Below are 27,670 nucleotides of genomic sequence, written 5' to 3' on the forward strand. Positions count from 1 at the left end.
AGAGGGGGCATGTTTTGGCGCAATTTGCACAACCAGTGCAAAAGATCGTGGCATTTTAGATGCAGAACGCAGAGTTTCCGCGATCTTGTGCACTAGTTTAAAAAAAACATTGCACTTCTGAAAACGGGTGCAATTTGCGCCATGATCGCTGATTGCACCCAAAGTGGAAAATACTCCCAAATGTCTGTTTGAACAAAATTGCAAATGTGAATCTTGCCGTGGAAAATTCGGTCCGAGCTGTGACTCGGATATAAAGGGTACTTGTTGGGTGCATGTGAAGGGTGGAGTATTTGCTGAAGATGTGTGGGGAGGCTAAGTAATGATGCAGTTCTAACAGAATTAAGTTGTACATATGAAACAAATATGTTCTCTTGGACTGTCTTAAGACCAAGCTGGGGTAGGAGAGAGAGTAATCTGACTTGAGTACTCCATTTCCCAATGGAATTTTCTGGCTGTGAATTACTGTTGTGGACAACTTCATCACATGGATTCATTTTATTCTATTAATTAGGAAAAACTACTGAGAATACATCAATGGATTGTCATAATGCAAGTGAAAAGAAAAAGAAGTAAGTTCAAATCTCTCTCTCCACTCATCATGCTCGCTCGCTCTCTCTCTCTCTCTCGCTCTCTCTCTCTCTCTCTCTCTCCACTCATCATGCCCCCTCTCCTGAGTTCACTGCCCTCTTACCCTCCCTAAATTTCTCCCTCCTTATAAACTCCTGTACATATATTCATGGCCACCCCCTTGACCTTGTTATCTTATGTGGCCTCTACTCCCATCAAGTCAATCACAGATTAAAGCCATCTCTGATTTGTTTCTTTGTATCGCTCTTCACTTGCATGCTCCATCGAACCAACTTCCTTCTGTGTCCTCCCCTGGGGGAAAAAATCTTTCTTCTCCCCTGCTACCGATCTGCTAAATCATGCCCTTGTCCCCACTAAAACCATTTCTTGCTCTTGCTCATTGTTCCCCGGTACGACCCATATCTCGGTGCCTTAAGTCCAAGGGACGTAGGCTTAAATGTTTATGGCAAACAACTGGTTTGGTTGGCCTACAAAACACTATCTGGTCCAGCTCGCCTTGGCCAAAACTGCTCACTATTCACTATCATCCTGAATGCAAAGATATAACCCCTGGCTTCTTTTCTAAACTACAAGCCGTCTTCTCAAACCCCTCTCCCATGCCGCCTCCTCCCTCACCAACAAGTGCAAGGAGCTCGTGGACTTCTTTGCTGCTAAGGTGGGGCCATCTGTTCAGCTGCTTCCCTCCCTTCCCCTAAAGTTCCCCCTGCCCTAAACTTGCATCTTTTTCTAGTTTCCTATCTCCTCTCATGCCCCCTCTGAGCTTACCTTGTCCATGAGACCCACCTCCTGTTCCCTTGATCCAATTCCAACCAAACTGCTGTCCACCTAACTTCCCTTGCTGCAACCATGTTGGCTGATGCTGTTAACTTTACACTCTCTCCTGTTGCCCTCCACTTCAAATTGGCTGTCATCATCCCCCCCCCCCCCCCCCGGTGTCCTTGCAAACTACTGCCCTATCTCTAACCTCCCTTTTCTCCTATTGCTTCATATTTCCTGCAACTCCATGTTTGAACCCCTCAAATCAGGTTTTTGCCCTGCCACAGCACTGAAATGGCCCTTATCAAAGTCACAAATGACATCCTAGGTGATTGACTGTGATAAACTATCCCTTCTCATCCTTCTCGACCTGTCTGCAGCCTTTGACATGGTTGACCACACATCCTCCTCCAACACCTCTCCTCCATTGTCCAGCACGATGGGACTGCCCTCGCCTGGTTCCATTCTTATCTATCCAGTGGTAGCCAGAGAATCACCTGCAATGGCTTCTCTTACCACTCCTGCATCGTTGCCTCTGGTATCCCCCAAGGATCTATCCCCCTCCTATTTCTCATCTACATGCTGCCCCTCGGTGACATCATCTGAAAACACGTCCGGATCCACGTATGCTGACAACACCTAGCTCTACCTCACCACCACCCCCCCCCCCCCCCCCCCCCCCCCTCTCTCAACCCCCTCCACTGCCTCTAATTTGTCTCACTACTTGTTCAACATCCAGTCCTGGATGAGCAGAAATTTCCTCCAACTAAACAATGGGAAGACCAAAGTCATTGTCTCTGGTCCCTGTAACAAGCTCTGTTCCCTAGCCACAGACTCCATGCCTCTCAAGTCAATGTCTGAGTCTGAAGCAGGCAGTTTGCAACCTTGGTGTCTGATTTGACCCAGATGAGCTTCTGACCACACAGCAGTTCCATTACCAAGACCATCTCCACATCTGCCTCGCTCTTCTCCTGCTGAAAACCTCATCCATAGCTTTGTTACCTCTAGACTTGACTTTCGATGCTCTCTTGGCCGACCTCCCATCTTCCACCCTTCGTCAACTTGAATTCATCCAAAGTTCTGCTGCCAGTGTCCTAACTCTCACCAAGTTCCATTGTTCCTTTTTTATTGGTTTACTGAAAAGGAGATTTGAGAACTTTTACTAATCACACCAGATACAACCTAATAGAGGACAGGTGCATATTGCCCTGACTTTCTCCTGGTCTCTGGAGAAATTGCACACAGTTTGTAAATCCAATTGGATGAATCAGTAAAAATTGATGACTTCAATCTGGGAACTTGATGCAGGGTGTGGAAATGGGATTGTATTCATACAAATGATAACATTGACCAAAGATGCATGGTGGAGTTTGAGGTTATTGAACATTGGGAGTTCTAGTTACAAGACCCTTAGTTTCTAGCTAAATTACATCCTTTTTTGGTGCTATGGACCTTTTTTTATGAAATGAGTTCAGTATTTCTTAATTGAGCATCAATTTATTTCTGAAATAGTAAAATTGATATTCATCAGTAATACCAACAGATGTTAATCAATTAATGCTTTTTTTTTTAGAAAGCAATGGTGTTTGGATGACTTTGAAATTGGCCGTCCACTTGGAAAAGGTAAATTTGGAAATGTGTATTTGGCCCGTGAACGACAGTCCCGATTTATCTTGGCATTGAAAGTGCTTTTTAAATCTCAACTCGAGAAAGCTGGTGTGGAACACCAGCTCAGAAGAGAAGTTGAAATCCAGTCACATCTCAGGTACATGTCTATTTTTGGGCAGGGGGGAAGGGTGGGGTGTAAGTAAAATAGTGTTCGCTAACTAACCATGCCTATTCTTCCTGTTCCCATTTTTCTGTGCTATGTGATCCACAGGTACCACTTTGTTATTGCTTAGCATTTCTGTTTTCCTGCAAAGAAAATTGCCTGGTATATACAGCTTGGGCATTTAAATAACCATTTTGTAAGAGATTGGGCCAGATCTTAGAACATAAGAAATAGGAGCAGGAGTAGGCCAATCGGCCCCTCGAGCCTGCTCCGCCATTCAATAAGATCACGGCTGATCTGATCCTAACCGCCAATCCACTATCACAGAACCATCTCCTGAATTAGACACACGAAATAGGAGCAGGATCAGGCTACACGGCCCCTGGGCCCGCTCCGCTACCCACAGGGCCATGACCGATCCAAACCTAGTCTCATGTCCAAATTCCTGCCCGCTCCCCGTAACCCTTAATTCCCTTTACTTCTAGGAAACTGTCTATTTCTGTTTTAAATTTATGTAATGATGTAGCTTCTACAGCTTTTTGGGGCAGCATATTCCATGGACCTACCACCCTCTGAGTGAAGTAGTTCCTCCTCATCTCAGTTTTGAAAGAGCAGCCCCTTATTCTAAGACTATGCCCCCTAGTTCTAGTTTCACCCATCATCGGGAACATCTTCCCTGCATCCACCCGATCCGACCCCTTCACAATCTTATATGTTTCAATAAGATCGCCTCTCATTCTTCTGAACTCCAATGAGTAGAGTCCCAATCTACTCAACCTCTCCTCATATGTCCATCCCCTCATCCCCGGGATTAACCGAGTGAACCGCCTTTGTACTGACTCGAGAGAGTATGTCCTTTCTTAAGTATGGGCACCAAAACTGTACGCAGTATTCCAGGTGCGGCCTCACCAATACCTTGTACAACTGAAGCAATACCTCCCTATTTTTATATTCTATCCCCCTAGCAATGAAAGCCAACATTCCATTGGCCGCCTTAATCACTTGCTGCACCTGCATACTAACCTTTTGAGTTTCGTGCACCAGGACCCCCAGATCCCTTTGTACTTCAGTACTTTCCAGTTTCTTGCCATTAAGATAATAACTTGCTCTACGATTTTTCCTGCCAAAGTGCATAACCTCACACTTTCCAGTATTGTATTCCATCTGCCAAATCTCTGCCCACTTACTTAGCCTGTCGATGTCCCCTTGCAGGTTTTTTATGTCCTCCTCACTCACTACTTTCCCTCCCATCTTAGTAGCATCTGCAAACTTTGATATGTTACACTCGGTCCCCTCCTCCAAATCGTTAATATAGATTGTAAAGAGTTGGGGACCCAGCACTGACCCCTGCGGAACACCACTAGTTACCGATTGCCAGTCTGAGAATGAACCATTTATCCCAACTCTTTGCCTTCTGTTAGATAGCCAATCCTCTATCCATGCCAGAATATTACCCCAATCCTGTGATTTTTTTTATCTTAAGCAATAATCTTTTGTGTGGCACCTTGTCAAATGCCTTTTGGAAGTCTAAATACACTATGTCCACTGGTTCCCCTTTATCCACCCTATACATTACTTCCTCAATGAACACCAGCAAATTTGTCAAACATGACTTCCCCTTCATAAAACCATGCTGACTTTGTCCTATTTAAATTATGATTATCCAAATGTCCTGTTACTGTCTCCTTAATAATGGACTCCAAAATTTTACCTACCACAGATGTTAGGCTAACCGGTCTATAGTTTCCAGCCTTCTGTTTACTGCCCTTTTTAAATAAGGGTGTTACATTAGCAGTTTTCCAGTCTGCCGGGAGTTTTGGAAAATTATTACCAATGCATCCACAATCCCTACCGCCACTTCCCTCAAGACCCTAGGATGTAAGCCATCAGGTCCATCTTGCTGGAAAAGTAAGTGTATTAACAACGCACGCCATTGTTAATGTGCAAATCGGCCGCTCTGCTGTTTCCTTTGCACAAAAGGTATCTTGCCCTTAGCCTCACTGTTATTTTTAAGAACTTGTTGAATTAATGTTTGAGCCAATTAGAATTTCAGTGTAATTTGAGAATTAAATCTAGTAGATTCTCTATTCCAGAACTAATGTTCTTGACTTTTTTTTTTAAAGAAATTTAATCTACATGTTGCTGCTTGACTTCTGCATGGAGGAGAGCACTTGCATGTGTGATATGGTGTCTTGTTTTTAATGGATTAGTTATACTGTCTTTAAGTGGAGATGTTGCTACATATACTGATTAGGGATGGCCTCTGCAGACTGTCAATCACATTGAAATGTTGCCTCATTCTGTACCCCTGTTCCTCTGGAATCTGACTCCCACTTGATTCAACAAATGTAGTGGTCATGCTGGGGCAATTCCTTGATTTGGACCATCTGTAGTTGAGAGCAAATGACCAATAGGGAGATCTCTGCCTAACCTGGTAGTGAAATGTGTTATGACGAAGTCCTTGAAATAGAGAATAATCACATTGAAGGCTTAGTAACCCTACCATTCTTGTATCTTTCATTTTGCAATTTTACTAGTGTTGCTAGAAAACTCAAACTTTCAATCTAACCCATCATTCTTGTGCTAGTCATGTAAACAAGTTATTGGATTAATGGAGATATCTCAAATTTGAAATTGGCTGCCATTTAACAAAACTGGTTACATTTCAAAATAAGCCATATATGAAATGTGAGCACGGTTCTGTACATTGACTTATTTCAACTGGAAATTATTAATAAACTTTACTCTAGTTTAGCAATGGAAATTTGTTATGCACAAACTAGATGACAAAGCATTCTCAGCCATGTTGGTGAATGAGAGTTTTCTTTCCATAGGCATCCTAATATTTTACGGCTATTTGGTTACTTCCATGATACTGCCAGAGTTTATTTGATCTTGGAGTATGCTCCTCGTGGTGAACTTTACAAAGAGCTGCAGAGATGTGGAAAGTTTGATGATGGGAGAAGTGCTACGGTATGGGATGGCTACTTGCTCTTGGTAGACAACTTTGTATTATGGGCTACAATTTTGTGGTGCCCATGACGACTAATCAACTAAACTAAGGTTGAAGTTGTACAGTTCAATTCTTTTTCCTCCGTGTTATGCCTGATATTCCACAAGTGCCTATGTTTCTGATGATATGACCATTCTACAGGTGGGCCTAAAAAGCTATTCAGTGAGAAGCATCACAGCCATAAGACTACTTTCCAGCAAGCATGACTGGATTGCAATTAGGACTGGGAAACATGGATAAGTTTCTCTCCAACCTGCCCCATTACTTCATTCAGTAAGCACAGCAGTGCTGAAGTGCTTTGCAGTGTACTTATTCCTGCCCTCCTCTTATAGTTAGCTTGGCACAGAGTGGAAGTCAAACTTGGGAACTTTTGTATGGTGTAAGGCTGGGTTTACAGACTTTCATGGTGCTCTTGGGACCAGTTCAAACAGCACTAGTTTTTGTAGGACACTGCTACTGGACAAAATACTCTGGAAAATGTCAAGTGCAGTTAAAGTTGTTTTTAATTTATTGTATGGTAATGAACCACTTCTAAGTTAGCAGCAACTATAGTACATGAATTGTAAGATTTGTGTGGTTGTGAAAAGCCAATAGTCAGGTCTTGCCAACAAAACCTGCAATGTAGACTAATATCGTAACATTCAAAATGCAGTAAAGATTGAAAACTTGACATCCTAAATGGACCAAATGGCTTTTTCTCATTCTTGATTTATGTCCATATACATGTGTTATTTGGTTGTATCTATAGGTACTACTGGCTAATAACTTGATAACTTTATCCATTTTCCAGTATATGTCTGAGTTGGCTGATGCACTTGTATACTGTCATTCGAAGAAGGTGATTCATAGGGACATTAAGCCAGAGAATCTACTGCTTGGAGCGAATGGAGAGCTGAAGATTGCAGATTTTGGATGGTCTGTGCATGCTCCAGCGTCCAGGTACTAATTCCATTAAGTATACGGCTACTTAAATTCCAATTAGGTTTAACTTTTATCATTGTGTAATTCTAACGTAAATATTTCCCATCAGTTCCAAAGCACATTTGACTGCATAACTTTGAAAGTGATTCTTTATGAAGCAAGTTAACATTTCAGCAATGTGATATGATGATTATATTTAGCACTTGCCTTCTGGCAGCCCAATTTATTTTTCAGCTTGTCAATTGCACATTCATAAATTTTCATGCAATATTTTTCACAATTGCCTGTTTATATTCTTTATTCAGTGGGGTACCATGTTCCTTCAAAGCTATTAACGTTCTGATTTGGCTTTTGTGTGCGCTCCAGTTTATTGCCAAAAGTATGCTGGGGCTGTATTTGATCTGCCAATGTGACTCCCCCCACCCCTCCCAAAATTCTATTTTCCTTGGTCAACTTAATTTTAGTATTGGTAGGCTCCTGCTCTGTGACCTGTAACTTGTTTGGGGGTGGGGGGGGTGGGGTTTAAACTAACTTGGCAGGGGGATGGGATACAGAGTGGAGCTATAGTAGGGGGTGATGCACAGCCAGATAGAGGAAAAAACAAGACATCCTGGAAGGCAGAGCAAATATGTAATGGCACAAGGGAGTATGGCAAGGCTGGATGGCATTTATTTTAATGCAAGGAGTCTTGCGAGTAAGGCAGATGAATTGAAGGTGTTGATGAACACATGGGAGTATGATATTGTTGCTATCACAGAGACACGGTTGAGGGAGGGGCAGGACTGGCAGCTCAATATTCCAGGGTATAGAATCTTCAGGCGAGGAGGGGGTGTCGCAATATTAATCAAGGAGTCAATTACTGCAGTGAGGAGGGATGATATCTTGGCAGGTTCCTCTAATGAGGCCATATGGGTAGAACTTAAAAAAACCCAAAGGGGGCAAGCACTTTGCTGGGAGTGTACTATAGGCCCCCAAACAGTCAGGGGGAGATAGAGGAACAGATATGTAGGCAAATCTCAGAGAAATGTAGAAATAATAGGGGATTTCAGCTTCCCCAATATTAACTGGGATAGTCGGTGTGAAAGGCTTGGAGGGTGCGGAATTCTTAAAGTGCATCCAGGGGAGCTTTTTGAGCCAGCATGTAGAAAGTCCTACAAGAGAGGGGGCGGTACTGGACCTAATTCTAGGGAATGTAGCCGGGCAAGTGGTAGAAGTGTCAGTAGGAGAGCATTTTGGCGACCATGACCATATTTTGGTGAGATTTAAGGTAGTCATGGAAAAGGACAAAGATGGACCGGTCGGAAATAAAGGTTCTAAATTGGGGGAAGGCTGATTTTAATATAAGGCAGGATCTGGCCAAAATGGACTGGGATCAGCTACTTGTAGGAAAATCCACATCGGAGCAATGGGAGTCTTTCGGAAAGGAAATAGAGAGTACAACACCAACATGTTCCCGTAAAGGTCAAGGGTGGGACCAACAAGCCCAGGGAACCCTGGATGTCAAGGGATATACAAGCGATAGCAAAATACTGTGGATGCTGGAAATCTGAAATAACAGAACATGCTGGAAAAACTCAGCAGGCCAGGCAACATCCGTGGAGAGAGAAATAGTCAACGTTTCGGGTCGAAACCCTTCTACAGAACTGAGGAAAAAAGGCAGGAAAATGCCTTTACACTCAGTTCTGTAGAAGGGTTTCGACCCGAAACGTTACTTTCTCCACGGATGTTGCCTGGCCTGCTGAGTTTTTCCAGCATTTTCTGTTATATAAGGGATATACAAGAATGGATTAGGGGGGGGAAAAAAGGGGGGCTTTTGGCAGATACAAAGAACTAAAAACAGTGGAAGCCCTAGAGGAGTATAGAAAGTGCAGGGGGGTACTTAAATAAATTGAGAGCGAAGAGGGGGCATGAAAAAACACTGCCGGGCAGAATAAAGGAACATCCCAAGGTGTTTTATAAGCATATTAAGGGCAAGAGGATAACCACGGAAAGAGTAGGAACCAAAGTGGCAATCCGTGTGTAGAGCCAGAAGATGTAGGTGAGGTTTTAAATGAATATTGCATCTGTGTTCGCAATGGAGAAGGACGATATAGGCATAGAAATCAGGCAGTGGGGATTGTGATATACTTGAACAAATTAGTATTGAGGGAGGAGATACTAGCGGCTTTAGTAGGCTTAAAAGTGGATAAATCCCCAGGCCCTAATGGGATGTATCCCAGGCTACTGTGAGGCAAAGGAGGCAATTGCAGGGGCTCTGACAAATTTTCAGAACCTCTCTGGCCACAGGGGAAGTGCCAGAGGACCGGAGAACAGCTAATGTAGTACCATTGTTCAAGAAGGGTAGTAGGGATAAACCAGGGAATTACAGGCCAGTGAGCCCAACATCAGTTGTAGGGAAATTATTGGAAAAAATTCTGAGGGACAGAATTAGTCTCCACTTGGAGAGGCAGAGATTAATCAGGGATAGTCAGCATGGCTTTGTCAGGGGGAGATCATGTCTAACCAATTTGATTGAATTTTTTGAGGGGGTGACTAGCTGTGTGGATGAGGGTAGTGCAGTTGATGTAGTCTACATGGACTTCACTAAGGCTTTTGACAGTCCCACATGGGAGACTGGTCAAGAAGGTAAGAGCCCATGGGATCCAGGGCAATTTGGCACATTGGATCCAAAATTGGCTTGGTGGTTGGAGGCAGAGGGTGATGGTCGATGGTTTTTGTGACTGGAAGCCTGTGTCCAGTGGTGTACCGCAGGGATCAGTGCTGGGTCCTTTGCTGTTTGTAGTGTACATTAATGATTTAGATATGAATGTAGCAGGTATGATCAGTAAGTTCGCAGATGACATGAAAATTGGCGGAGTGGTAAATAACGAGGAGGGAAGCCTCAGGCTACAGGGCGATATAGACTGGATGGTTAGATGGGTGGTTAGATGGGCAGAACAGTGGCAAATGGAATTTAACCCTGAAAAGTGTGAGGTGATGCATTTTGGGAGGACTAACAAGGCAAGGAAATACACAATGAATGGTAGGACCCTAGGTACGACAGAGGATCAGAGGGACCTTGGTGTACATGTACATAGATCCCTGAAGGCAGCAGGACAGGTAGATAAGGTGGTTAAAAAGGCATATGGGATACTTGCTTTCATTAGCCGAGGCATAGAATATAAGAGCAGGGAGGTTATGATGGAGCTGTACAAAATGCTGGTTGGGCCACAGCTGGAATACTGTGTGCAGTTCTGGTCGTCACACTATAGGAAGGATGTGATTGCATTGGAGAGGGTGCAGAGGAGATTCACCACGATGTTACCTGGGCTGTAGCGCTTCAGTTATGAAGAGAGATGGACAGGCTGGGGTTGTTTTCCTTAGAGCAGAGAAGGCTGAGGGGGGACCTGATTGAGGTGTACAAAATTGAGGGGCATAGATAGGAACTTTTCCCCTTAGTAGAGGGGTCAATAACCAGGGGGCATAGTTTCAAGGTAAGGGGCAGGAGGTTTAGAGGGGATTTGAGGGGAAACTTTTTCACCCAGAGGGTGGTTGGAATCTGGAACTCACTGCCTGAAAGGGTGGTAGAGGCAGGAACCCTCACAACATTCAAGAAGTATTTAGATGAGCACTTGAAACGCCATAGCATACAAGGCTACGGACCAAGTGCTGAAAAATGGGATTAGAATAGACGGCTTGATGGCCGGCGCGGACACGATGGGCCTCTTTCTGTGCTCTGACTCTGCTCCACTGGGGAGCTAGCCTCTGTCAGTTGGGGAGGGAGTAGTGAGAGCGAATCCAGTGATGGCAGAAGTTTAAAAGGGCATGGCAGCTGTTTTTGTCTAACTGTTTGGGTCATTGTAATGTTGGAGGCTGGTGACTCTTCAGCAGAGTCCCCCAAATTTGCAGTCTCTTCAGTTATTTGCTGAAATTTAACAAAGGATCCAGGTTTTTGGCCCCATGGGGGGAAAATTTCTCCACAAAACATGGTCAGGCCCAGTGAATGGAGGTAGCCTTGGTGAGTGTTCCTCCTGCAAGTGTTCCTTCTCCCATTCAAACATGTAAGGAAGCAGTGAAAGACTGTATATTTACTTGTTTCCTGCACCTGTTGCCCCTATTCAGAATGCTTCTGGACAACTGAATTGCATTCCATATGATCAGCAGTGTGATTCTTACAGAGCAAATAAGCCACAATGAAATGTCACATCAGAACCTCTTGCCAGTGAAGGCACACTGAGCAGTAGGGGCTAGGATTGAAAGGGCACCTCATTGTAGACATGTGCTGGTAAACGTTAATGAGGCAGATATTTGTTTTCATTAAAATGTTTTGATCACTGACTAGATATGTACAGAATCAGGCAGAGAGCACTGAGTGAGTAGCAGAATTGCTTCCATGATAGTTGGGGAGGAGAGCTACATGTTTGCAAACAAGTGAGTTGATGAAGTTAGCAAACTGGGACAATACTGGCTGTTGAGACAGATCTTGCAAATTAAATTGACGAGTAGGAAAAGACTAGCTGGTCCATCAAGCCTGCCCCACACCATGATGTCTGGTCCATGATTAGACATGTAATTATCTTCCACATTTGCATGCATATGGTGGGCAATCCACATCTTGGGCAGAGGAAAATTCTAATGGGGTGGGTGTGATGGGTGTAGAATTGGTACTTCACCATCTGTCACAAAATGGGTGTTGAACCATAGGAGAATCTAGGCTGCCTTTTGCCCCACTATTTGGGGAGGGGATGGAACATTTCTGAAATTTTATGGATCTCTAAGATTAGTGGTAATTGTTTTTTATTTTGTGAGCTTTCCCTGTGTCGGCTCACTGTGCAGTGTTACAAATTGTGGGTCTTGCCTTAGATAAGTACTGCAGTGCTAGTCACTCCCTTGAGCGGTTTTGAGTGTTTACATTTAGGGGTGTGCCCTACTGCCCAATATCTAACTATATAGTGTAACAAAATATCCCCTTGTGAACTGGATAATCAGATTTTTGCATATCTAGTTCTTCAATCTCTCTGAAGGTAGAGAAAACAATTAGTAACCACCAGATACAAACTATTAAACTATTTTATTTCACAGTGCATGAGCATACAGAGCAACAGTTACGATCAACCTTACTTAGTTCAATCAGTGTAACTTGTCTTCTGGGTAATACAAAACGGCAAACATTTCACGCTTCTCTGCATAAGAGGATCGTCTACTTGAGGTAAACAAAATACTGTAATACCCAACTTCCTGCATTCCCCTTCTGGGCCTGGCCAAAGCTTACCCAGCAGATTCTGTTTTTAAAAACCTCAAACCTTGCAGCCTTTGGACTTGATTGATTGACTTTTGTTTCTCAATGCCCTCTGTTCAGCCAGAAGGTGCCAGAGTCCTCCCAATGTAATGGGTAGAAGTTGTTTGTTGATTGCCATGCCCAGCTCACTAATTGGTTATTCAGTCTACAGAGAAATGACCTCAAAGCCTAGCTCATTGGCATTTTAACCCTGTTGTTTCAGTGCCATTTTAAAAAAAACATGAATACTTCTTGCTTCTATTTATTTAAAAAAAAAAAACTTTTTCCCCCCCTACAAATCCTTTCTGTGGAAATAGAAGAAAACAATACAAAGCCTGACGCTAGGATTGTTTGTCTTCAGAGGTGGATGGGAAAGATTTGATTTGCCCTAGATGTAGGCTTTTGAACAATCTTTAAAATTATCTGCAGTATTACCACCTGGAACTTCTTTCTAAACACATCCAGGGGTTGGAAGCCATGGAACTAAATGATACGGAGTTTCAAGCAGCCCTCTACACAGGACTTTTGCCACTACAGATAGACTATCCTTTATCCGAAAACCTCGGGACCAGCCGTGTTTCGGTTTTAGGAAAATTTTGGATTTCGGAAGGTGCGCGAAAACACTTCGGTTTTCGGGAGTGCGGATAAAGGATACACTATCCCTTATCTGAAAATAACGACTATAAATACTGTAGTTACAGGGATAAATACTGTAGTACAGTTTATTTGTAAGGAAAACATTCAGTAAAACTTCAAACATGTACAGGTACAAACTAAGCTAAATACCTGCACATAAACATGCAATAAAGGTATATTACATCTGGCTTGAGGATCTTGGAGAAGATGGTACATCAGTGTTGTCATCATTGTCATCAGGTTGGAGTTGGACATCTGAAGATGGGCCAGGAACAGGATTCTCAAGTGATGAAGCATGACTACGACAGATGGCCTTTTTAAAGACTTCTTCCAGTGTCATCTGTCTCATTAACATTGGTTTCTGTCTAAGCAGTCTCTCTTTAATTGAGTAAACTTGCATAATCTCTTGCTCACTGATAAATGCACGTTTTTCAAGGCCAGCAATTAACTGATCACACATTGTCACCATATCGTCTATGGGGATTTTTTCACCTGTGTTCACAATGTCATCATCATCATCACTACTGTCCTCATGCTTGTCTTTATTTAACACCATTTCAGCAATTTCCCCATCACTCAATGAATTCACAACAGGTGCATCATTGTCAATGTTCAGCACTTCTTCGATGTCAGCTTCCTCTAACTTATTTACACTTTCGGATGATGAACCTTTGGCGTAAGTGAGGAGGTTTGATCTCATCATCTTCTCCTGACTGACAGGAAATCCTTCAAACTCGTCATCTGCAGGTCCATCTTCATGAAACATCGTTGAAGGCCAAAGTCTGTGCCAAGCATTTGTTAATGTTGGTTTATCAACATCATTCCAAGCATTAGCAACTGAATAATTGGCATCCTTAACATTGAATTCTTTCAGGAAGCTTTGGATTCCTTCGCCTCTGTTGATTGCATCAAGCATAGAGTTCAAAAAAACGTCTTTATACTTGCTCTTCATGGAGCGTAAAATTCCTTGGTCACAAGGCTGTATTAAAGATGTCACATTAGGGGGAAAGTTAATGCCGAAAACATAACTTTTCACAAGAAGTTCAGGAGGGGGATGTGCGGAGCAGTTGTCCAGGAACAATAAAATGTTGCAGTTTTCTTCCAGTCCAACTTGCCTGCAATGAGCTCGTGTCGCTGGTACGAAGTGGTTATTGAACCAGTGAGAAAATATTCCTCTGGTTACCCATGCTTTCCTGCTCGCATAATAATGCACAGGTAAATTGCATACACCTTTCAAACATCTCGGATGTTGGCTTTTTCCAATCACTACCAACTTTAACTTGTGTGTGCCTGCAGCATTGGCACACCCAAGAACAGTCAACCTGTCCTTAGCATCCTTAAAACCTGCTGGTGCACTCTCATCAGCCGTTGCTAATGTTTTTCTAGGAATGTAGCGCCAGAACAGAGCTGTTTCATCAGCATTGTAAATTTGTTCAGGACCGAGGTTTTCATCCGATATTATTTTTGCAAACTCATCTATGTAATTTTCAGCTGCTTCATGATCAGCAGAAGCTTTTTCACCACAGATTTTCAGATATCTTATACCATGACGCTTCTTAAATTTATGCAGCCAACCTTCTGAATATTCACACTCAACTTCAATGTTCAGTTCTTCATGGTATATTCTAGCTTGCTTCATGACCATCAAACCAGTCAGTGGCACACGTTCACCTCTGCGTTGTCGAATCCACTCAATCAGCACACGGTCAAGATCTTCATTTTTTGCCCTATGCAATGTTTTCCTAATTTTCATTAGTTTATGGTCATCACTGTCAGTGTAAAATTTCAACAACTTGTCTTTCTGTTTCTTTAAGTCATATACGGTGGTGGTACTTCCCACACCATATTCTTCAGTAAGATGTCGCACAGACACACCACGATCAAGCTTCTGCAATAACTCCACTTTCTGCGCTATCGATAATGAGCGATGCTTCCTTCTCTGCTTCTCACTGTTACCCATTGGGGTATCTGCAGCTCTTTTTAGCATTTTCACAAATTGTTAAAAGCCAGCAAATATCTAAGAGCTGCAAATAGCAGCAAATATCTGAGAGCAGCAAATATCACACAGAGCAGCATAACACCTGCGTGGGTCAAGCATCGGCAGCGTCGGGTCATGCTTTGCGCCACTTTCGGCTTTCAGAGGTTTTCTGGTTTCGGATGTGCGGATAAAGGATGGTACACTATCTCTTATCCGAAATTGGGTACGGCGGGGGGGTCGGGGTCGGGTTCGGCCGGGGGGTCGGCGGGGGTCGTGGTTGTGCGCATTTCGGTTTTCAGAAGTCATGCTTTGCTCCACTTTCGGCTTTCAGAGGTTTTCTGGTTTCGAATGTGCGGATAAAGGCTGGTACACTTACGCTGAGCAGTTTTTTTTTTTTTCGGCTTTCAGAAGTGTGGAAAAATGCTACACTATCCCTTATCCGGCTAGGCCTGTAAGTCGTGCGCCACTCTGGTCATGTCGTGCGCATGACTTACGCTGACCGAAAAAACCTTCGGGTTTTTAGAGGGTTTCGGGTTTTCGGAAGTCCGGATAAAGGGTAGTCTACCTGTATATGTAACTCTGTAGTTTTGAATTTTCCATGCACTCAATGGCAGAGTGATTCTGCAGGTTTCAATTGTTGGCTTTTCTTCAATTTTTCAACACAATCCTTATCAAACTATTAAGATTTCCTTAGTGTTATCTAAAGTACTGTCTTGCCTCCATGCTTAGAAATGGATCCATTGTTAATGGTGTCTTTAAAGGCCCTATCTTTAAACTGATAACTTTTCAATCTTGCTCTAGTGATACTCTCTGTGCAGGTTGTGCTCTCCATCAAAGGATCTCGTGCCACCGCCACTTGCTTTGCCCACACCTTTTTGTATAATTGGCTCAAGCTCAGACGAGTATGACTTCCACATAGTACTGTGGTGCTTTTATACCTATATCTGCCTCAAGCCTATGCTACAGAGATTACTTCAGATAGCTTGAAGCCAGAAAAGAGTGGGCACTTCACCCTAAGCCTCAAGCCCTTCTGGTGCTGAAAGGTTGCCAGGGCCACCGTCTTGGAAAGCAAAATTATTTTTGCTTGGGATATTATCTACTCGCTGTCTTCATGAGCTTTGAGTTGAGGGAGGAAATCTACAAACTTAGCAACTCCCTGGAGCTGATGGACCTTCCCAAAATTTAAGTTTTTTCCCCCCTCCAATCATTTTCCTTAATGCTGTAGCATACAAAACTAACCATGCTAGAAACAGAGTTAATAAAAAAAACTTACATTTATATAGCACCTTTCATGACCACCAGGTGTCTCAAAGTGCTTTACAGCCAATTAAGTACTTTTGGCATGTGGTCACTTGTAATATGGGAAATGCGGCAGCCAAGTTGCGCACAGTAAGCTCCCACAAACAACAATGTGATAATGACCAGATAATGTGTTAGTGATGCTGATTGAGGGATAAATATTGACCAGGACACCGAGGATAACTCCCCTGCTCCTCTTCGACATAGTGCCATGGGATCTTTTACATCCATCTGAGAGCAGACAGGGCCTCTGTTTAACATCTCATCCAAAAGACAGCACCTCTGACAGTGCAGTGCTCCCTCAGCACTGTCTCAGCCTAGATTCTGTGCTCACGCCCCTGGAGTGGGATGATGCACATGATGGAATGTATACTAAAAGGTACTTTATTGTATTTGTTTTAGGAGAGCGACATTGTGTGGTACCCTGGACTATCTGCCGCCAGAGATGATTGAGGGGAAAATGCATGATGAGAAGGTTGACCTTTGGAGTCTTGGTGTTCTTTGTTATGAATTTTTAGTAGGTCGTCCTCCATTTGAAGCAGCAGATCGTCAAGAAACCTATAGGAGAATTTCAAAAGTAAGTGACCTGGACAAACTTATAAGCCTTCTATTCTACACTGCAGCTCGACTACAGTAGAAATGATGTATCTTTTAAGCTGGGGCCAAATGTCCTGAAGGTGTTTAATGGTCTATGTTCAGTATTTGGCTGGGATACTTCTGTATCCAGCTTGGCATGTATGCAAGGATCAGTGATTTAAAGGCTGGGACAAGCATCTTTTAAAAATCTTTGTTGAATTGTTTTAAATTGTTTAGTTTGTGGGATCTGAATCTGTTAACCCATGGTGCTTTGATTTCACCAGATATACACCTCCAGTGTTGCAGATCACCTTCTCTAAGCCTATATGGCAACATTCACTCCACTGCTGGCTCAGTGGGTAATTGGTGATGCTCTTCTGTACTTAACAGGAAGGTTTCTGGTTCAGCCCCTCCCTTATCTTGGCCAGGGTGATGGCTAGGAGGAAGGTGGTAAATTTCTTCCTGTTTCCCTGGCCTAGGCAGGAGGAAAGTCAGCTAAGCGACTCGCTCACTATCCAAGGTCCAAGTGTGCTTGAGTGCTTAATGAGAGCAGTATTGGGCTTTGCTGAATTCTCTCCCTTTTGTAAAAGTCAAATGTGTTCTGGTTTGCACATGAGTAATATGCTAATTTGTGCTGAGTTACCAGTAAACTACTGCCTGTGGAATTCTACCCTATTAAGAATTTTGATGGCGAAGGTGGGGGGGGGGGGTAAAAGGAAGATTTCAACAGCAAAAAGATAAAACAAGTGCTCACTGTAGACAATGTGGGGTGAAACGCTGAGCAGTTTAATGGGTGCTACAGGAGAGTGATATTATAGTTTAGTATTGGCTTTTTAAAGGTGTATATAATAACATTTTATGCTGTAATTTTCAGGTTGACCTTAAATTTCCATCCTTCGTAACCGAGGGTGCAAAGGATCTAATCACTAGGTTGCTGAAACACAACCCCAACCAACGGCTAGCATTGAAAGACGTACTTGAACATTTATGGGTGGTTAAAAACTCCATTAAATTAGCCACCCAAATGAAGGCGCCTGTGACACCATCTGATCCCAATCTGTAAACCAGGAAGGTTTAGGAAAGGTGCTGGCTTTGAGACTTTGCAGTGCAATAACCATTTTCTGACTGGCTGCAGCCACTATTTTGTCTGGTTGAGTGCTGGGATATTACTCCTTTACTGTATCGGCAGACAACTCCGGCTAATAGAGAATTGGTGAATTTATTAATTGACCTCTGTAAATAATTAAGATCTGGGACTGTAGATTGCCCATCAATTCCCACTGCTAATGGTGGAATTTGCTAACCTTTTTTAATAAAGATTTTTTGAAAATTGAATTTATTATATGGCATTTGCTGTTTACTGTAATGTTTCCACCAGTGAGTGAAATGAAATCCAAGTTGTGACTCTCAACTGTGTACTTTGCAACTGCAATAACATGGTTGCTATCATAAGGAATTTGATATATCTGCGAGAACCACTTCAGGTTTGAGTGTTAATGGCCCAGTTAAGTTTTAACTGTTTTTCTGTTTAAAATATTAATTCTGATGTCATGGGATCTGACTTGGACTGGTTGCTGTTTGAGGCCAGAAGGGATCTGTCACATGCTGTTAACTTGAAGTGCTTCAATGGTAATGCCTTTTCCAACTGTACTAATTCAGTTCCCTTGCACCTGGTCATATCTCCTACAAATCTGTTCCTTAGACTGTATTTAAATTTTTTTTGTTTTGTTAATTGCTCACTGGTTGTACAAATACCATGTTCAATAACTTCTATAACTGTCCTGTGCTGTCATTGTACTTGTGAAACTAAGGCAGGAGCTCTTTATACTGCAATGGCAAAATACTACCCTTTTTTATCTTGTTTAAAAAAAAAAAGTCCATGATCAAAAATGGCAATCATTGTGTAGTAATTGATTTGTATGCAGTTTCTTGACCACCTACTTTTGTGTGTGTGTGTATATTGACTTTCCAGTTGGATTTCTTGATCTAGGTAGAAGCCTCTTTTTAGTAATGTATACTATGACTTTCTTGACTCCATGGATATTGTAATCCTAGCTATAAAATAAAGTCTAACTTTGAAACTAATTTTTTTTCTTCCCTGCCCACTCAAATACCCACCCTTTTCAACTGAAATCTTGACAGTACATGTTTTGCTAGCTGGCTTTGATTAGGTAGTTGCAGGTTGCCAAATTGGAGCATGATCATGTCTGAAGCATAAAATTATAGTGGTTACAGCACAGAAGGAGGCCATTTGGTCAGTTGAGCCCGTGCCAGCTCTCCAAGAGCACTTCAGTGAGTCCCACTCCCCTGTAGCCCTACAATTTTTTTTTTTTTTTCCTTCCAGTACTTATCCAATTCCCTTATGAAAGCACCTTGAGACCACTTCCTCTCTTGAAAGCTGACCAAGGATAGATAGATTGATTGTGATAACTTGGAGAGAGGCCATACTTTTGGGCTCTATGATGAATCTCAAGGTGGGAGGGATTATGAAATGAATCCTTTCTGCTGCTCTGATTTTAAAATATTTAGCTATGCCTTCTCAACACTGCTCAAGGGCATTCTGTGGCCTGCTCAACAAACTACCTTTTATTTTTGACTAAACTTTTGAATATACTACATCATCCATCACACCACTTCATGTGGAATGGTTATTTCTCAACAGAAATACATTCTCAATAGCAAAATTAGCAAAGTAAGATGTGACGTGCGACTTGCCCCCCTAGCTTTCACCAAATTGGATTTGGCTGTAAGCCAGGACATATAATTGAGACATTTTAATCATACTTCATTGCAGCATTTGTGTGTGTAGTACAGCATTTCTCCATTGTAAGAAACTTGTTCTCTTGATCTAGGGAATGTACTTTCCTAGAGTAGAAATGCTATTAAGTTAAGGTCTTGTATCTTCCACTCATGAAGATTGGTTTTCGAGTCTGATCCCACCTCCTCAACCTGCACATTCCACAACATTGTTAGCTGCTCCAGTGTTCTGCAAAGGATATTGAGGCCCCAGTAGTTAAAAGTAAATGAGCTGTGTGTTGTAAACTCGGCACGGTGGACTTGAAATTATGAATAGGAAGCACTGACATAACAATGGTGCACCCTGAGATCTAGTTCTTTGGTCTGCAGTTAATTGTTGAGCTAGTACTTCCAGCTGCACAAGGATGTATGCTTACCTTTTTAATGGCCTTGGAAATTACATTTGTGTACATTAACATTGTGTACAGGTTTTGTGCTGGAGCTGTAAGTTGCCTAGAGTGGAAAAACATGATTGCATCCTGAAATGTAGAAACTATCTCTGCCACTCCTGCACGTCTTTTATGGAAACCAGTAATGTGAATTTTCTCCAAGCCATTTGGGCTGTATTCTATGGAAGTAGGATTCTTGTATCAAACATCCAGTTAAGCAAGTGAAATACCCTATCCTTGACCTCCCTGAACATTTACCACACAGAACTAAACAGGCAGTCTGTTAAGAGATGCCTGAAATGCCATTTAATTGGTGAGTGTGTCTGTGGCTTCCTCCACCTCCCTATGCTACTGAGGCTGGGAATGAGGGGATTGATTTTGCCATTCTGTTAGTGCTGCCTATTGGCCTTGATAGTATATTGCCCTAGTTCATTGTAATAGGACATTGATATTGCATTAGAACTTTCTCTTTTGGGTAAACTTCAAATTGATGGGCTAGTTTCTATATACATTTTCTTCCAAGATGCCAAGCACTGAATATGTAGTTGGGCATAACCATACAAATTCTATTGATCATGACCTATTATGGCATGCTAATGAAAGTATAACCTCATACTATTTCCTATGGTCTTGGTTATATTCTTACCTGATTCTGGAGTGAAATGTATGCCATCTGTTTCTCATGGCAATGTAAAAAAAAAACACTCATCCAGCTATAGAGGATGATCCATGGGATATGGTTTATAATCCCAGAATTTGGCCATATCTCATGAATCATCCTGTACAGCTGTATGAGAACATTGGTTTTTAATCTATTTGCATTCAAAACCAAGGAAAATGTATTGTGTGGAACAGACTTGCTGTAGGGTGGGGTGTCTTCAGCTGTCCACTATTGTGCCAGGTACCAAACATGTGTGTGCAGTAAAGATTATAAAATGGGGGCAAATCAAAGCTTGTCAAACAAGTTGTAAATTGTATCCCATAGCCCTTCTCTTGTTATAACCACAGGTTCAGTGATAGATTGATTTGATTGCATGGATTATGAAGTGGTTTTTTGTGCATCACTGAACTGAGCTTGCCACTACTGTTCACTATCTTTTGGTGAAATACAACTAATTGTAATCCTTTTTTCCTCTGGAGGAAATGGGAACTTTGTACTCCAACATTGAATCATAAATTGGTTCCAGGACTGAAACCCAAAGTAATCCAAGGACACATGCAAAAGTCATGTGTGATGGAAAGGTTTGGGGATTCACATGGTGTATATCCAGTCTCAAGGAAGATTAATATACCTTGGATTCACAACCTGTTGGAGAATGTTTATTTTCTCAATGTCAAGGTTTTTCCCCATTTAAAGAACCAACATCACATTTCAGCCACTTGCTTTATTTGAATGAGAATATTTTTCATATATACATATAAAACCAACACACTTCCAAATTTCTACAATTTTGAGTTAGAAATTCTCTGTTATACAGGTATGAGTTCATTTGTATATTTCAAACCAGTCATTTTTTTGAAAATATAAATCTTTCAAGTCTCGAGTAACAAATACAGAATTCTTGCCTTCATCTATTTGGTTGTAAACACAATCCAAACAAAGCATTAAGTTTGAGGGGAGGCTAATTCACCAATATTCCTGTTGAGCTGCGTGGCCGGTCTGGAGGTCCTGCGCAGTTGGCTCACCGGCTTAAATGGAAAAACCATGCGTGTGGAAATTTGAAGGGTCCACGCACCCAAAAAAAAAACATTGTAATTCACCAGTGAAAGTGTAACAAGTTTACTTTTTAAATTTTTTAATTAGGTGGGAATAAAACTCATCTGGTTAACAGCATTTGGTTTGTGATGATTGCTTTAAGCATTTGGCATACTAAAACTAACAGATTTCTTTTATATAAAAATGCATAGATTTATAAAGGTTTTTTTATCCCTTGAACATTGAGTGAAATATTGGTTCTAGGAGCTGATGTGACATTCAGTAACTTAGGTTATATTGCCAGCAGTACATATGGCTTTAGGCCTATGGATATTGGCATGCTAAGTTTGCCTTTTTTTAAACTGCCCACCCCTTGTGTGTTCCAAATGCTTTATTCTGCATCCTTGTTTTAATGCTGGCTAGAGATAGTTTATGCCTCCAGTCAGTGGCAATGGTAAAATAAGAATGCTGAGCATTGGGGGAAATCAGCTCTGATCCCCATGGAGAGGAAGTGTATGATAAATGTCCTGTATTTGTGCAATAGAATTTGCCCAGTCTTTGCATTAGGTAAGAGAAAACAGTAGTTAACTAACCAAACTGTTGGAATATGTTCCAAGAAGGTAAACATGCAATCTTAGAGCAACTGCCTTGAGTGCTGTTTCATTCTAACATTTTCTTAACTTTAAGATCCAAAGGTATAGTTTTGTAAAACTTGTCACTTTTTACTGCACTAAAGGATTACAGTATCCATGCTATGCTGATGGCAGAGACTTGTTTCCACTGCTAGCTCCCATCATAGTGAAGCTGGCAGGCAGAGCTCAGCTTGTACTCGAATGTACACATGGAGCATTAATTACTGGCCTTTGGGTATCAATGTAAGAATGTTTGAAAATAATTCACAGATGTAGTGGTAGTATAAGGAACTGCCCATTTTAAAACCATTTTTGATTGGGGTTTTTTCCACTGGCTATTTTATTCATTGAGAAATGAACTTTCTGTTGATAGTAACAGTGCATCAATTGTTATATAAAAGCATATTGTGCTTGTGGTGGCAGGTTAGTACCCATAAGAATGATGCGCCAGCACCAAAATACGCTATAAAGCAGCATGACTCACCTGTAGCTGATTTGGTTTGAAACTATTGAATTTGATGCAACAGAGCCATTTCAACTTGAACAGTGATGTAATGCTGAGTAAATTTCTAATTTCTGGTTTGTCTTTGATTGATCTGATCACTTCACAATCAAGTTATTTCCCATTTTTGCAGCTGATGCTTAATAAAAGTTTCACGCTGCCCACTTGTCAAATGCATTTTTCAACATGCACTGTATTTTGTCGTCGTACCCCCCTCCCCATTTTTTTTTTGTAGGTTATAACCTAGGTATAATCGATTAAATAAATCTGAATTTTTATTAGAAAAAGGGCTGTAGCAGGAGGGGACCTCCATGCAGTATAGCTGAACCAGGAGCTGTACTGGTTATGGCCATGGGTTACATAGCCCATTTTCCAGCCTGAGTGCAGTGCTTGAAGGGAGGAGGCACAACTGGGAATGTAACACAAATAAGTGAATTATTGCTGCTGCAGTTACATCTATGGCAAACAGTTGGGACAACCTCAAACAAACATAGAAATTTGAAAGGGTAGGGAAGAGTGATGCATATAGTAAAGGAAAACAAACTAGCAATGTTTATGGCAGATATAAAAAATTTGAAAGGGGGGGAAATTACTATTTTCTCATAGCTTGGAAAGATTGCATTGGGTTCCAAGTTCCTTATTCTGCCATGTGGGTTATTATTGAGCAATTACATCATTTACAATACTGTGCAATTTATTTTAGAATATCATGTTTTGCTAAAGTAAGCAGATCTTTTAAACCATGGTAGTGGTGCATGTTTTGATGCCATTAAGATGGCTACCTACTTACAGGCTGCACACTTTGTTTTGATGCTTTGATTATTTATTTGTTTAACTTATCCTTGATTATAAAGCTATTGGGACCATTGATATTCAATGGCAACTTCTGGAGACTCGCTCACACTTTTATAAAACAATCAAGTGCCCAGCATGAAGTGTCTCGAACGAATCTCAATATAAGTATGCACTCAAAGATGCTACTACCTATCCATTACAATCTTGGTTACACATTTTACTTTCTTGGCTTCATATTTAAACTTTGTAGAAATGATTTTTTGGATTTGCCTACAAGCAACCTGGAATTTGTTGGAATTGTCATTCATACTTGCTGTTTAATATAAAGTGACATTAAAAACAAGATGAGGAGGAAGCCTCATCCAGTTTCCAGTAAGCTCACTAAGACTACAGCTTTCCATCCTAGGCTGCCCAGGTTCTGGAGGCCAGGGCTTGAATATACAGTAAAGAATGGAAATAAGCAGGGGAAGCAAGGAGAATATAACAAAAAGTAGAACAGGAGCTAAAAGAAATGCACTGAACCGGAAAACACTAAAGAAGCACTTGTGAGCCAGGGAAACTCATTTCTGTAACTGCCTGCTCTAATCTCCCTTTCTGAACCAACAGTTTCTGGAGGGAAATGTTTGTAGCATATGTATGTAGTCTAGTGTGGTTAAATTAACTGGGAATTTTTTTAAAGCATTTGCATGTAATACTATTACATGACCATGTTCATTAAAAAAATTTTTTAAAAACACCTAGTGAAACTAGAAATCTGCATGCTGATCTAAAGAGTAACTTTTAAAAAAATTATCTTGGAATTAGTAGTGGGAAATTTTATTGAAGGTCACCTCTAATCCACTAATTTGACTTTTTAAATTAATGACATTCCTCAAGCTGCAGTCCTTCAGGGCCCTGCACCATTACATGTTATTGGTGTCTGGTTTTTGAAAACTATTTCAAACAATGGTAGGGCTAAAAATACACAAGAATTTACAAATCTTTCAGAATTGAAATTCATTTGTCTATGAATAAATTATTGTAAAACTATATTTCAGTATACTACTAATCATACACTTAAGACAGAAGGCATCTAAGTTCCCATTGGTTGCAGTTCACCCCCCCCTATAGAAAAATAAAACCACCTAAAATTACTTCTCAATTTAAGAGAATTCAATTTCAATACGTTCAGAATGATTTAAATTACAAGTGAATGTATGCGGGAAGTTGGTGCTACTTTTTTCAGGTACCTTTTCAGTCAACTTTAATTCCTTTCATGTTATCTTTGCTAGCTTAAACTTAAAATCAGCTTATTAAAAATACTGTACCCAGATTAGGAAAATTCATTGTTGGCAGGCAGCATGCACTAGATGGACCAGTCAAAACAATTTACTTGGGGGTTCCAACATGCTTTATTCAGTATGCAGTACTTTAAGATTTACTTATCATTGATTTAATGTTACACAGCTGCATTAAGTCAAACATTGTGAGCTGTTGCTATGGTAAGTGAATGGCTAACCTAGCATCAAAAGTTTTCTGTTGTTGTAGCTACCCCAAATGTAATTTGAGTTGGCTAACCTACCCTGTCTCATCATTCCACTGGCCTATGAAAACATTTAGTATAAATGGATAGAAGTGTAAGTAGTGCAACAAAGTGCCAAAGCTGTATAGAGGAAAAGAAGTGGTCCCTCCTTTGACTGAGTTAAGATCCATTTACTCAAATTCAGAAATGGTTTGTATAAAAAAAAAGGGGGATTCTTCAGAGCCTTTAAGAAACAGTACAAGTGAACTGAAATATTACTTTAAAAAAAAAGTAAGCAGATGGCTGCATTCAGTGATATTAACAAAACTTGCTTACACTTTTGGGCTTACATTCTCCCTGTCTGGCACACTGATCTCAGTAATTTTAAAAATTCTAAATTAACAATGTTTCAAGTAGGTGCTTTTTTTTTTTAAACAACTGCTTTTTATGCTTCCTCCAATTTCCCTGAAGGTGGCTGGGTTATGGTTCCACAGGTGGAAAGCCTCTGGTACCTTGCCCCAACAAATGTTTTCTTTTAAAAAAGGCTGGGCCACCAGTCTTGGTAAGCTAACTGACTGTGTGGGAAATTAGAACAGCCAATCCTGACCCTGTCCTCACTTGCTGTTGAGCTGGAAGCTTCCTGTACTGCTAGCTCAGTGGCGTACTGCTAGCTCAGTGGCATGCTGTGTGATTAACTGACCACTGACCAACTGAGGGAAGTGCAACTGAATTTTAAGCAGCATATCTGCATGAAAAATTTGCTCTTTAGAAAAGCAAACTGAAAAAGCCTTAACCGATCTTCTGTCACCAATGCAGGTTCACCTTGCTCCTACCTCACTACCTTTAGTTGGGAAACTAGCAATAGTGAGCATGTCAGCAGAGTCTGCTCTAAGTAGATAGCCATGGAATGGAGATGCCAGTGTTGGACTGGGGTGGACAAATGTAAGAAGTCACACAACACCAGGTTATAGTCCAGCATCTGCAACACTTTACCCCTTGTGACCCCACCTCATTGTTCTTTGATGTAATGTTTTCCTGACTGACCTGTTTGGACACCATTCACACCTTTTGATTGTTGTGATTATCTCTGCTGAGGTGTGATAAATGGCAGTTAGAAAGATTACCTGTAATCATCTGGCATTATTCTCTGACTATATAATCTGTGTCTATAGGCATAGGCATCTCTCCACTTCACCTGACGAAGGAGCAGTGCTCCGAAAGCTTGTGATTTCAAATAAAACTGTTGGACTATAACCTGGTGTGTGACTTTTTAAGTAGATAGGACAGAACACCACTATCACAGGCTCTACAACTGAGCAATATGGTTTTAAAAAAACCAGCAAGCCAGATGATTGCATTGAGGAGTAAAGTTATCATGGAGCTATCTTTTAAAATACCAGTTCCAACCTAAAAGCTCAAAATTATTTCCCTTCTCATACTACAGTACAAGAATTGTGACACAAAAGCCAATAATTCAGCTGCTTCCATTCAAGCATTAGATTGTCAATTTTCTTTGCCATTTGACTGATCATTAAACAATCCTCTTGCACAGCTACTTTTTCTCAAACTAGCAGTTTTCCAAATTATATTGCCCTGCTCCAGTGGAATAGACAGCCTGTTAGCACAGTCATGGCCACTGCAAACAGGTTAGCGTCAGAAGTAAGTGGAACCTGAATGGGATTAAACTTCTCCAGCAGCTACTGAAAGCTTGGCAGCAATGCCCTCATGCAAAAGGGGTCTTCTGCATAATGTTGAGCTTAGGACATAGAATTTCAGTATTTAATGCCAACCAGTTGAGGCTCAGAAGTGCCTTCTGCATAACAGGTTTCACTGTACTGCATTCATTTATGGAAAAAAGCTTCATGTCTAATCTGTCCTTGCGTCCATAATCTTGAAGGTGATTCCTAAATGATTCTTCACGGTTTGGAAGGAGAAGCCTTAAAAAGCCCAATCTTGCGAAAGTACCTCACTATTAATGGAACAGAAACTAAGGTAATGCTCATTCTTACTGGGGCAAAGACCTTGTGAACGGCGTATGCTAGTAAAAAGGTACTGGTGCCAGCTGCCATTCTGGACTGCACCACTGCTTCACTAAATCCCACCTTGTAAAGGATTGCAGCCACGTCCACACCACTGAAAAGAAACAGAAATTAATGTTTATCAAGCAGTCAAAGTACAATGCAATATACAACACCGCAGTACATAGATGAATCAAACATGATTAACATAATCCTAAATTGATGCTGATTTCAGAATTAAAGCTAATCTGCTTTATCTTGATAGCTGGATGCTTTGTGGGCCACTGAGTAACAGATTTAGACACAGACATGGGCTCTAACCTTTATGCATATGTCTATTAACCTAGGTATGAAGAACTACTCTTAGTCCTAACTATGGTATTTTTAAATATCACATTTTCAGAGCCAATTCAATTGCTGATTTTGTATTGGAGGCATTAATGCAGAATTTGTAGGTTCTAAAATTTGAAGAGTTAGCGCTCGATATCTGTTCATTCACAATAAGTGGATGGGAAACCTGACCCTTCTGTCCTGATTGTCACCTTT

The 27,670-nt window shown here is 41.3% G+C and overlaps 2 protein-coding genes across 3 annotated transcripts in view; one reads left to right on the forward strand and one right to left on the reverse strand.

The window, feature by feature from the left end:
- The window catches only part of LOC147108598 (aurora kinase C-like), a 42,553-nt gene extending 23,673 nt beyond the window's left edge, over window positions 1-18,880 (forward strand). For both annotated transcript variants that reach the window (XM_086005281.1, XM_086005282.1), the window contains exons 4-9: window positions 512-569; window positions 2,918-3,109; window positions 5,950-6,088; window positions 6,919-7,067; window positions 16,622-16,796; window positions 17,670-18,880. In XM_086005281.1, coding sequence (XP_085861407.1) covers window positions 512-569; window positions 2,918-3,109; window positions 5,950-6,088; window positions 6,919-7,067; window positions 16,622-16,796; window positions 17,670-17,858 — 902 coding nt within the window. In that variant the 3' untranslated portion in view covers window positions 17,859-18,880. The remainder of the gene's footprint in view (window positions 1-511; window positions 570-2,917; window positions 3,110-5,949; window positions 6,089-6,918; window positions 7,068-16,621; window positions 16,797-17,669) is intronic.
- A 2,470-nt stretch (window positions 18,881-21,350) lies between these two features.
- Window positions 21,351-27,670, reverse strand: part of mims2 (mitochondrial inner membrane scaffold 2) — a 71,025-nt gene continuing 64,705 nt past the window's right edge. Inside the window, exon 3 of the mRNA XM_086005283.1 lies at window positions 21,351-27,239. Within this exon, the coding sequence (XP_085861409.1) occupies window positions 27,023-27,239 (217 nt within the window). The 3' untranslated portion in view covers window positions 21,351-27,022. The remainder of the gene's footprint in view (window positions 27,240-27,670) is intronic.

This window comes from Somniosus microcephalus, chromosome 13, assembly GCF_052327205.1.
Source record: "Somniosus microcephalus isolate GS21.2 chromosome 13, FLI_Smic_1.0, whole genome shotgun sequence".
NCBI classification, from domain to species: domain Eukaryota; kingdom Metazoa; phylum Chordata; class Chondrichthyes; order Squaliformes; family Somniosidae; genus Somniosus; species Somniosus microcephalus.